General features: G+C 28.6%; 1 protein-coding gene across 1 annotated transcript; it reads left to right on the forward strand.

Moving 5' to 3' along the window:
• Positions 1-4,511: 4,511 nt before the first annotated feature.
• On the forward strand, positions 4,512-5,658 carry LOC136975480 (tubulin polyglutamylase complex subunit 1-like). The gene has a single exon (XM_067270543.1). It carries the CDS (start codon positions 4,772-4,774, stop codon positions 5,477-5,479), a length of 708 nt encoding a protein of 235 aa, XP_067126644.1. The 5' UTR covers positions 4,512-4,771; the 3' UTR covers positions 5,480-5,658.
• Positions 5,659-12,856: the final 7,198 nt, after the last annotated feature.

Genomic DNA, 12,856 nt, shown 5'->3' on the forward strand with positions numbered 1-12,856 from the left:
GAAACTGAAAACGTCATTTCAATGCTGACGTCATTTATGTAAAAAAGTTGTAGCGCCATCTAATGGAAAAAGTACACATAATAAAAATTACGTTAAATAAATTTTCTTATATTTCTAAAAAGTTTATTTGTTTCTTATTAAATTTTAGAATTATTAACTTAAATTAAATCATTTTTATAATGCCCTAAAACGTAACTATTAAAAAAATTATTTATATTTTTAATGTTTGGCATTTTATATCTTTTGAATTAATTTTCACTACCAGGTGGAGGAACGATCGCAAGTTTTTTTAATTCGAAATTTTGCATTTATAAATAATTAAAATTTTAAATATCGACAAATTATAAACTTATTTTAACAATGCATTTCAAACTATTAAAAATAGTATATAACATTTTATAAGATATATTTTCGTTTTATTATTTGTTTTGGGCTGTTATATATTTAGCTTATTTAGGAATAATTTACTAGAAATTCCTTTATAAAAATATTACATTCACTAGATAATAACCGTATAAAATATTTTGCATAGCAGAGTGTAACTAAAAAATTTATATTAATACAAGAACTGACGTCACTTCCGCTTATAAAACCAAACTATGTTCTATTTATAATTCTTAATCAGACAAGTTAATTTACGGAAATTAACTGAAGCGATAATTTTTAATTCTGTTTGAATGTGCCGGTTATTAAGAATAATCTGCTGCTATGTTGTTTGCCGTTAGACAGAATGTTATCAGATCAAATTTATTGCTTGTTACAAGTGTAGGGGAGGGCCTTTCGGAAGTCGGGTCATCTGCCTTTACGAGGCCCCCCAGTACAAAAAGTTTTAAAAATTCATACAATTTTTTAAATAATAAAATTTGAGAGAAAAATTATTATTATTATTATTATTATTATTATTTTATACACAAGAAACACAGCAGAATGGATAATTTATAAACATTATACATAAACAAGTCATTTACAAAACCTCTTGTCTAAATATCCTAAGAAAAGTAATTAATGGGGTCTTATAAATATTTGTAAGACCTCCGTAAATGAGGACTAGCCGAACCGAGCCACCTGCCGATCCTCATTGATAAGTTTTCTTGATAATTCATCGTTGAAAGGATCACTAGAGATGAATTATTGTTGTGTAAAGTTGAGGTTTTTGCGGGGTCCAGGGCGCGCCCGCCGTTAAATCCGCCTCTGCCTGTGCTTATAACTTATATAGGCCTCAATACATATAATGTTTTATGATCGATTGCTTTACAACCCATTACCTTTACGAGTGTTTTAACTTTTGTTATTATGAATGCGTAAAATATATTTTTTGTAGGTCATCTCTATGTGGTATTTCTTATAAGTTAAAATTTGATTTCTAGGAACGTAATCTCAATTTGTCACACTAAAGCTATGGGACAGGTCTATTCGCTTTGCGACGACTTTCCGGCAGCCAATTTTGTCATCTAAAAGGGGATACATTGCATTATAAAAATAAAATAAAAACAGATTTATGTTATTTTCCGACTCAATTTCTGTTTCTAATATTTCAGACTTTCTAAAACTATAAATTGTCACAATAAATTATTATTTAAGAACTTAAAATAAATGTAGAAATACGCGCTAAATTAAATGTTCGGAATTCACATACACTATTAAATATATAAATAAATATATCCTACTTGACAAATTTATATTGAAATAATTCCAGAAGTAAATTTTCCTATAAGCAGACAAGCTTTTCAGTATTCCGGGCCTCAAAAGGGTTTGAAACTCCGACTAGGCCCCAAATCGTTCTGTAAATTTATAATTGTTTCTTAAAAGTTTATAATTATTTTAGTAAGATAATTTCAAATAAACATTGTAAAGTCCCAAAATATCATTGCAATAGGGCCTCTGAATGTATAAATTTGTCACTGAATAACTCTAACTTCGAACAGTAACTTACCGTATATGTAGGAGGTAGCTCCTACATATACAGCTTAGGATGTAGGAAGTACCTTAATAAATTATATTTGAAATTTCTTAACCTGGGTTTTGATACTATTTTGGATAAGCAGGGCCGTCGAGAATGATCATGGGCTCTAGCGGACCTCTCTATACCTTCTAACGGATTTTATTATACAGAGTTCGATTCAGACCTCCCCCATTTGATGCTAATACTCAGCCCATATGGATGAGTAATAGCATCAAAAATACCATGGAATAGTAGCATAAAAAATATTTGAAATAATATCATGCAGTAAGTAGAGTATTGTTAATAGGAAAATTCTAATGCGAAATAGCTCCAAACTTTAGATTTAGACTCGCGATCCTAAGCTATATTATTACAAGATACCCCTTTTGCACCACCATATAATGAATTTAAAAACGCGAGATTCCACACTAGTTTCGTAGTATGCGACCCAAGCTGTAGGATGTCACTTTACGTGTAAATCCGGCTCTATCCAGAGGTTGTTTAGCTGTGTGGTATCAAGCTTATGTGTAAATCCTGATCCTGCTGGGTAAATCATATCCAGGAAATGAAAATTCGTGATTGCAATGGTTTAAGGAGTTAATATCAGTTTCTCACCATAAATTAACTCTCTAGGAATCATCAGAACAGTAGATAGATGTTAGAATTTATCTTAAAACAGTTCTCTTTTACTGATTACCATAAACAATATAGTAAATATTAAATAGTTGTTATCCAATGAAATGTTAGAATGTATTTTAAAACTCAGCATTTTATTCCTATTGGTTACATCCTTTTTTTAAAAAAGTGTGCAAATATGAAGCTCAACTGTTTTCAAATAAAAATAATATTGTGTTTTCGAATTCGTCGTATCCTCATCAGGACAGCAATTTTCTCATTGTCTGGGTGTCAAGTGTACCCATGTACTGTCCAGACCGTGGGTGGCAAAGTATAATTAGTCCGTTCACTTACCCAACCAATGGAATGACTGATTGAATTAAATGCAATAATTTGTTCGTGTTGACGACAATTTAAACGAGCTTAACTCTCAGATGAAGATTAGTACATCCTGTCTCTCTTTGTTGCTGCTCTGTGTGGTAAGTATCCTTCTCATTTTTTTCTCTATATCATTTTTTAAAAATTCTGGATATATCTATTATTATTTTCTTTTTCTAAAACACCATAAATCACAGAAGAATTTATAATCTTTTGCAATAATTCTACTACTTTCTGAAGAACTTGTATTTCTCATCCTTTTTAGTTAGCCATTTCCTGTTAGTTTAGTAGAGTGTGTGATATTATCCAGGAATGTAGTTCGCGATCCACCGGTTAAAAAAAAAAAAAAAAACACTTGACTATCTGATAACATCTTTAAATAATCTAGAAAGCAAATATTTTAATTATTATTTTTTAAAAATTGCAATTAAGTATAAAATTATGCTTAGTTACGTATAAAATTATTTACGTATAAAATCTAAATCCTAGATCATCGGATATTTTGCTAAAAGTAAAGAAAAAAGTAAAATGCAAATTATCATTTTCTTTTTCTATTGCCATAATCGTGTATTATACATAATGTATAAATTTTGATGATAACTGCAGCTCTAACTTAACTGCATATGCACAGTTATACAGTATCATCATCAAAATTTGATGTATAAAATGGATATTAGCTTCACTTACATAATTGTAGTTATCATTTATCCGCATCCATCTAGTTGAAGCTATCACAATCAAGTTGCCCTTCAAAATTTGAATACAACTTTTTCACATGTAGTCACTTTATAGAATTTAGTCGAAATCATCTTTTGTATTGAATAGTCTGAAAAATTCCGAATTACTTTGAAATTTTATACAAAAGGAGGAAGATTTTATTAATATAAAAAGCCACAAATTTTTATTATTTTTTTAAATTAATAAGTTGTGTTATAGTAAGATAAAGGGTACAAATACAGCTGTGAACGAGACTGTTGAGTCCTTATCAACATTATAGACCACAGATCTCTTCACAGTTAATGCTTGTAAGAACATTTAAAATACAGTATAACCATAAAATCATAGAGCCAAAAAAAAAAAAAAAAAAAAAAAAAAGAAACTTAAGAAATTTTGAATTTACGAGATGAAATTTCCTCAGCATCCATTCTTCATTTTTATTAATTAATTACACATATTAACTTAAATTATGTCTTCTTTTTAACTTTAAAGATATAAAATGATAATACTTTGTAATTTTTTTTTTTTTTTTTTTTTACAGATTTAAGAGGAATAGTGTCATTCTTTCCTAAGTACTAGCGCCGTAGGAGATCTTTAAAACACTCCTGCAGCCTTGGTGCTTACCATAGAATGTCACGTGACTGGCTTCCTGTGTTATCGGAGGATCGCCGCCTAGTAATGGAACAACAAAACGTAGATAAAAAAATTTAATAATAATAAATGCCAAGAATTTGATCGTAATTATAATTTTTTCACATTAGAATTTAACTGGGTTGGTTTATAGTCATTTTAAAATGTACATAAATGTTAATTTCATACTTATTTAATTGTTTTCGCATTGCTCCTTTATTGTTATTAAAAATTTATAATATAAAACGTTAACTATTAGTTTTATTATTTTTTTCAATAGTTAATTTTCAAATAAAATGGTTGAAATTTACTAATATCTGCGCGTAGTGGCGTATCAGTGATAACATTATCGATTTTTTTCGATACGTTGCAGCATGTTGGCTTTACCTCAATATTTCTAAGCGTTAGTGGATATTTGAAACAGATTTTCCTAACTAATTAAACGTTTTTCTTAGAAAATATTCGAAAACTTCAGAAAAAAGAACAAAAATGTCAGAAGAAGAGAACGTAGAAACAGTTCTGCACCAAGCTTTATTGTTATTGCTAGATAATAAACCTAAAGATCCCATATCGTTCCTGGCTAATCACTTTCAAAGAGAATGTGAGAAGAGCAATCGTGTCTCTCAAGCTGCTCAATTTTTAGAAAATTCTAACTCCAATCATCCTTCAATAGAAGAAAAACTGTGCAGAGCCTATCATACCATCAGCCAATATAAAATACAGCAAGAACTTCGAGGATTAACTGGAGATATCTACACAGATCTCTTGGTACAGCTTCTTACTGGATTACCAGAACGGCAGACTGAAGTTATACTACAAAAATTACAATGTTCGTATACCGAATATGTGCCTTTTGGTATTTTTCATACCGGTGTTCTCTTCTGTTTACAACTGAAGGAGTATGTTCAAATTGCAAGATCCCTGTTTCAAGATCTAGATGAGAAACACTGTGGACAAGTTAGTCGTGCTCTTTGTAAAACTGTTCTGGATGAGATTAATCAAGCACTTAAAATCACTAATGAAAATCCTAAAAAAGTGTTTGAAATTGCTCAGAAATTATCTACTGATCGTCTTGCAGATAAATTGATATGTGCTGTTGTAAGTATTGATGATGATGATGATGATATGATGAAACAAGATGAATTTTTAAATGAAGCAGTTAATGTCTTCTTGCAGATGATACCAAAAGTGAAATGAAATTTACTTTTTTTTTAAAGTTTATTTTGGATTTTTAATCCTGTGTTAGTCATTCAACTTGGTATTAATTTTACTACAAAATTTTATTTATTTATAATTTATTTTGTAAAATTTCAAAATTATTTGTAAATATATTTATTAAATACATTGTTTAATTGTTAAGCACTTTAAATTATTTCATTTTTTTAAAGGGAAAAATTACAATAAATCTCATAAGTGGATTAAATAGTTAACAAAAAGTCATTAACAATGTTAAACAATATAAATTGTAGCAACTTGCTGACAGTCAGATACAGAACTAGGATTTCCATTCTGGGAGAGAGGAGTTGAAACAGAACATTGTTTTAGTAGGGTGGGTGTTATCTGCACATTATCTTCAAACAAACTAATTTTTAAAATTTACTAATTGATTTTTAGCACTGGCAGATCTAACTTTCTAGAGACATTAGACTTGAGCCCCTTTTAAAATAATAAATTTTTAAAAGGGTAATAAATTTTACACATGAAACATTTTATTATGTAATGTAATGTTATTAACTGTTACATGCATTAAGTAAAGTTGAGTAAAGAATTAATTAGGTGTAAGAGAAACTTATATGCTGGCTACTGGATACATAAATTATTTCTTTATTTTAACAAGAAATTTCTACATTGGTATTATTTTACATTTCTGTAGTCTATCCGTTATTTAACTACTATATACTTTGCATTGTCTTAGGGCCCCTAAATGTGGGGCTCAAGCCCTATTAGATCTTACATAGATCTGCCACTGATTTTCAGCAACAAATAAGCAGAAAAAAGTTTAGTGATAACATGTAATAAATTGGTAATCAATCAATCCATATTTAAGGAATCCTTTGATAATGATCAATATAGATAGACATCAATAAATTATTTCAGGATGGGCAAGATTTTAAAGTGCTGTCCTAGTGTCATTCATACTCACATCTAATTGCTATTTTATCACTGTTGAGAAATAATAAAATGATAATGGCAGCTAATCTTATACTCACTATAGGCTTTGATACTAGAGCACCTAATTTCAACACTTTTAATGTTATCTTTCTTTAAACAATGCTGAAGGAAATTAGGGGGGAGGAATCACTTTCTTTTTCATAGAAATTATTACATAGTTAACCTATGAGTATATATTAACAACTGTAATTGTATCATTTCAAAGTTTTGTTATGCTACCTTGTATTTTATATGTTAATCTTTATTAATCTTTTAATTTATACATTTGAATTATCCACAAAATATTCTAATTTGAAATCATTTTTCTATAATTTGAACCCAAGATGGCTGATAAATACAGCTGAAAAATATTTATTTAATTATAGTTAATGGCAGGTTAAAGGCTTTAGTTTATTCTACAAAGAATAAAATATATAGATAAAAAGTAATCTTTATTTATAATATTTTTTATACATTTCAATTTTTATAATGGGAATGTTATTGCCGATACTTTTACTTTCCTGGCTGTTATATATAACAAAAGGAAAGTATTGTAGTTGGTCAAAAAATGATCCCCCAAGATTTTTATATTTTTGGACTTAGGACATCTTGAAATGTTGAAAAATGCAAAAAAAAAAAAAAAAAAAAAATTGGAATTTTTTTCCTGTAGGTAAGGATGTTAGTGTATGTGGAGGGGGGCACAATTTTGTTCACTCTCTTTGAAGCTTATAATAACTCCTGTGCTTTTTGTCAAAAATTTCTGAAATTTTGCAGGGAGGTTTGTGCATTACGGGATCGATGCTATTAAATTTTGTGAGTTAAAGGTTAAAGGGGATGGGGAGATAGAGAGGGTTGTGTGTATCTCCAATACGGTCAGACTTAATGACAATTTAGCATTTACAATTCTTTTTATAAAACCCATCTCTACCCTCAAAATTAAGCTTTTGCCATTTTATAATAGTTAAAAATATAAAAAGTTTTAAAATAAAATATTGTAACAGATGATGCCACCAAATGTTGCCAGAAAAGTTAAGCAACTTGTTGCTGGATTTTTTATTCTGTTAGATATGATAAATGCTGCAAATATAATCAGGTTTTTAATTTATAATTAAGTGTGCAATAATTGTATCTAATTTAATATGCTTAATGCATAATTTTTTATTTCTGTAAATCAAAAAAATTAAGAATTTATGCATCTCTCCTGTTTATTACTAATAATGAATAATTAAAAATGAAGAATTATGAAAATTGTGCGAATTTTAAGTTTAGTATCACATTTTTGTTTCTAATTAAGAAAATAAAAGTAAAAGAAAACTAACTTTTAGAGGAAATTATTGCTAAGGAGCAAGTCCAAACTTCTTAGTGCTTCTGAGTGGAAAGAGGTTCTTACATGTTACCTCTGATAAAATATTATTATTATTATCATTAAAAGACTATTATTATTATGTTATGATCATAAATTATTTTAGTAAATTGTTTCAATAAAAATAAAAAATAATTCCTTTATTGTTGGGATCATCAACTAAATTGTCATTAAGTCTGACCGTATATTAAATAATTCTTTAAATTTCATAATCCTGTGTTTGCAGGAGTAAAGTAACTTTTTCAGTGATTCAATGATCCAAAATACAGAATTTTGGCTTCATGTTACACCTTAAAGAATAATGCCTTTATTAAGCCAGCCTAAAACATTTATTTAATGTATCAGTGGTTAAAATATTTCATGCCATATTTGCATATTTTTATATTTAAGAATATGGTTGATCCAATACAAATTACTGATGAAGTGCTGTAAAATGAAAGTCTACCCAAAATGCATCTAATGTATGAAATAAACCAGAGTAAATAAAGTTATAATTCTGTGTTTTGGATCATTGAATCACCAAAAGATTACAGAAAAGATCTGTAAAGGTGTTGTAAAGATTACACCTTTTACAGATTACAGAATTTAAAGAATTATTTAATTAAGAAAAAATAATAATTTGTTGAAAATGAATGATATATAATACTATGCTTTAAAATTGCATAAATTAATTTTTAGATAAATCTAAAATTCTAAAACTGAAAAAAATAAAATCATTATTTTGTTGTTTTTTTATTTATAAAAAAAAAATATAGCAAAACTGCAAAGAAAACTCATGAAATAAAAATATTATCCATAGAATAAATGGGAGAAATGACATCTAAACTAACCGTCAGCATTTTACTATGTATATTTCTACATAATTTTTCATTAAATAGTAAAATTCATATGTAAAAATATTCCTCTATCTTGTTAATTGATCAGTATGTTCTATAGAAAAAAGATATTTGTGCAAGTATCCAATCTAGTAAAAGAAAGGTGCAATAAACTGAAATTATCCTTTCAGTTTATTGCATTTTCCTTTTAGGGGCTGTTTATAAATTACATCTGCATTTCTGATGAAATTGTTACTCCCTCCCATTGTCCCAGTATATGAAACCCTCTCCCCTCTTAGGATGTCTCAACTTGCCTCAAAATCTTTATACATTTTATTATTCATAAAGTGATAAACTGTGTAAAATTTAATGAAATAAAAGACATTCATTGAAATTCAATCCCTCCCTTCTCTGTTCGACTTGACGTAACCCTCTCCCTCTTCCAGTGTGGACGTCATTTATGGACAGCCTCTTACTAGAGAGATTGTTGATGGATTTTCATTTTCTATTTTGTTTTTCACTTATAATTTAATTTAATTTTTATTGGAAGTTTCACATCTAAAACAATCTTGAAAATAAATTTTCATAGAAAAATTTATTTATGTAAATATTTTTAACTCAATGAAAAATTAAGACTCTTATGAATAATTGGCAGTAATAGCAGCCAAAATTGACAACTGTTACAATTATTTTTAATGTATTTTTTTAAAATCATAAATGCTGGTTTTATTTATAACAAACATATTCCCAAAATCAGTCTTTATCCTCAAAATGATATAAATAAGTAAAGTTTATAATATTTTTGCAATGCATAACATATACAGGGTTTTTCAAAAGTAATGTGCCATAGGAAATTGTATAGAGAAGTTCATAGACAAAGCATCAAGGGCAAGTGTATAGTGTATTGGTTATGTGATGTATCATTTTGAGTTTGCAATACTCAAACAGAATTTAATTGCACAAAATTCATGTGTGACCAAACCACTTTCAACTAATGTAGGCCCAGCTGCACAGTTATGTAACTAACTGGTATATTACCAGGTTGAACTTGTTTTTTTTTTATATTCAATATGCAGATTATATCAAGAACATGACATATTACTAGTTTCTTTATTGCTATTTTTAGTTTTATTTAAATAAAATTAAACATAACAATATATAAATTTGTGTATTAAATAGAACAAGTTTAATCCTCCAACATACTAGTTGATTTACAGAACTATGCAGCTGGGATACATTAGTTGAAAGTGATTCAACCACATCCATGGGCACTCACAAAAGGGAGAGGCAAACAAGGCACTGCTTCCAAGATGAAGTAAAAAATCCACAAATTATAATCGCAAAAATGATCGAGATATGTAACGTTATACCCTTGACCATAGAATGCTTTGATGCATTACTGTATTCTATAATCTACTTGTGGAAAAACCTCTCCAAAAAAGGGTTAAATAATTAATTACATCAATAAGTTTTTTTTATTTGTCCCCAAGCTTTGCCCCCTGGAAATTTTCCATATATGCCCATGATCACATACATGACTTTTGTGTAGTTAATTTTCATTTGAAAGTATTGCAGGCCCAAAATGATGCATCATGTAATCAGCACATTATATACATTAGTAAATTGCGCTTGATGCTTTGTCTTAGAGTTTCTCTGCACAATCTCCTATGGTGTGTTACTTTTGAATCTTTTAAAATATTTAAATAAATATAATTATTTTCTATACTTTTATGTTAAATTTACAGAACTTATCCTGAAAAATTTTGTATTTTGTACCTATAACATCTCTGAATCTGAAGCAGAATACCATTTGCTGTGTGTTCCCATTTAACAGATGGTATAAATTTTACAGAATAATTCATCCAATATGTCTATTGTCTATTGTCTATTCCAATATGTCTATTGGAATTTTTAAATTTGAGAAATTTTTAAAGAATTATTTTTGACAATGAAAATATTTGGGCTAGTCAGTTAAAAACAAACCAGAGGTCATAAAATCACAAATATTTTTAATTACCTTAAAGATAGTCTCCAAATTATTCAAGCATTTATCTCACTATGATGTGAGGCAATCAATAGCTTTCTCATAGAATTCCTTCAGCTGAAATAATTTTTGAACCCTATCTTCAACTTCTTTGTCCCATTCAAATTGAATGCCTTGTAATGCTAATTTGAAATCCCAAAAAATGGTGAAGTCACAAGGTGATAAATCAGGACTGTAAGAGAGGACTTAATTAAAGACTTTTCATCTGAATTACTCCAATTTCTCTCTGATTCTGTTAGTAATGTGGGAGTGAGCATCATCATGGAGGATAACTCCTTTGGGCAGTTGGACTACCTTGACTTGGTTGATTGCAATAAGTTTTATTCATTATAATGTTTTACATCAAGTGATGTTTCAAAGAACAAGATTGCCTCCCCTCAAACAAAATCCACATTAAAACAAACAAGCAAATATAAAAGTAAATAAAAGAAGATAAAAACAGTAAAAATATACAAATACATTTTACATGTACAATTTTCTTTTTAAAGATGGAAAACTTTAAATGGAGAGCATTGCCAAGTTTGCTTAATGAATGATAGCCTGAGTAAAAAAAGACCATTGTGTGGTATGTAATCTTTACTTTGAATAAGTATGCATGACTTGTAGAGGTTGCACTGAGGAACCTGAAGATAAACTCTAATAGACAATAAAGTCCCATTACAGAATTTATAGAAAACTACTGTCCAAATATATTTATTTGCATTCAGAAGAATTGTACATTCCTAGTCTAGAACAAGTTACCTTGGGAGTTAGTGTAGGGTAGATTGGATAGTTTATGAAATAAATAGACCTTAAGTAGTTTGTTGACAATTTGATGGAGTTGTGGTGGGGCTACAGCATGCTAGACTGGTAAACAATAATTTATTGAAAATTGAAACTTAGTGAAAAAAGTGAATAAAGACATTTTTGATGAAATCTTAACAAAATTGTCACATTATTCCACACTATATGGATAAATCTTTTATTATATTTTTAATGTGATGCTTAAAAGTAAGTTTGTTGTTAAAAATAATGCCCAGATCATTTACTGTGGAGATTATGGATATTGTCTGAATTAAATGTAGGTTACTGAAATATATGGATTTGAGAAAACACATAATGGAAGATTTATTATGGTTAATGCATAGGTTATAGAAAAAACATGAAAGAGATATGGGTTAAATCTGATTGCAGTGTTATAGGGTTGTTATTAATTAAATTTTATGTCATCAGCATATGCTATTGCAGTTGATGTGATATTATAAAAATGCCAATTGATATAAGCTAGAAAAAAAGAATGCTGAGAACAGAATCTTGTTGGATGCTGCAGAAAGATGAGAAGTTTGAAAATATAGTAGTATATACTTGTCAATTTTGAATTTGAAAGTACAAGTATTATATGTACAAGTATATAATTATTAAGCCAAGCTGTAAAAACAAAGTTAGCATCAAAATTGTTTTGCAAGGTATGATACTATCAGAAGATTTTGCAGAGGTCTATGTATAAAACAAAAAGACAAATTTCCTTTAAATTATTGAGGATTATGGTTTGTGTAGAAATTAGATTGATGACTGAGGATCAATTAGGAATACCAGTTTTGTGGAGGATGTAGTTTTGCACAGACAGAAAGATAAATATAGTGATAAATACAAAGTTCAAAGATTTTCAGCAAAGTGAGAGAGAGAAATTAAGAGAAAGAACAAGATTGTTGTAATAAAAAAGAAAAAATATGACAAGGCTCCCTCTGTCGCGTAGCAGTAGAGTTAACTTTTTTTTTTTTAATGTAAACAACCCGCAAGCAAGTCAGCCATGTCGTTTACTCGTGAAGTCCACGTGTAAAGTTATTTAATTTAATAAAAAGTAATAAAGATCCTTTCTTAGGTAAGGCTTTTAAAAACAATGACTACCATTGAAAGAAGTGTAATTATATTAGAGTATTGATGAGAAAAGATGCATACAAACTGGAAGTAATAGATGAGCAATTTTTGTAAAAGACAGATGTGATTGAGTCAGGGATGAATGATGAAAACAAAAGTTTAGATAAGGTACATTTAACATCATTAAAAGTGACAGAAAAATTATTTTTGAGAGAGAAAATTTAAAGGATTGCATGAAGCCCCAGACACAATACTAGTAAATCTCAATTTGAAGTGGGGACGATATTAATATGCTATCATTGTGGATTAGTTGAGTTTTGACAGGCTTAAGTTTAGAAAAGTTT

The sequence above is a fragment of the Centruroides vittatus genome, unplaced genomic scaffold, assembly GCF_030686945.1.
Source record: "Centruroides vittatus isolate TY-2023 unplaced genomic scaffold, ASM3068694v2 contig_371, whole genome shotgun sequence".
NCBI lineage: Eukaryota > Metazoa > Arthropoda > Arachnida > Scorpiones > Buthidae > Centruroides > Centruroides vittatus.

Excerpts from the sequence above, each read along its gene's own strand:
- LOC136975480 (XM_067270543.1), top strand. The coding sequence starts at position 4,772 with ATGTCAGAAGAAGAGAACGTAGAAACAGTTCTGCACCAAGCTTTATTG.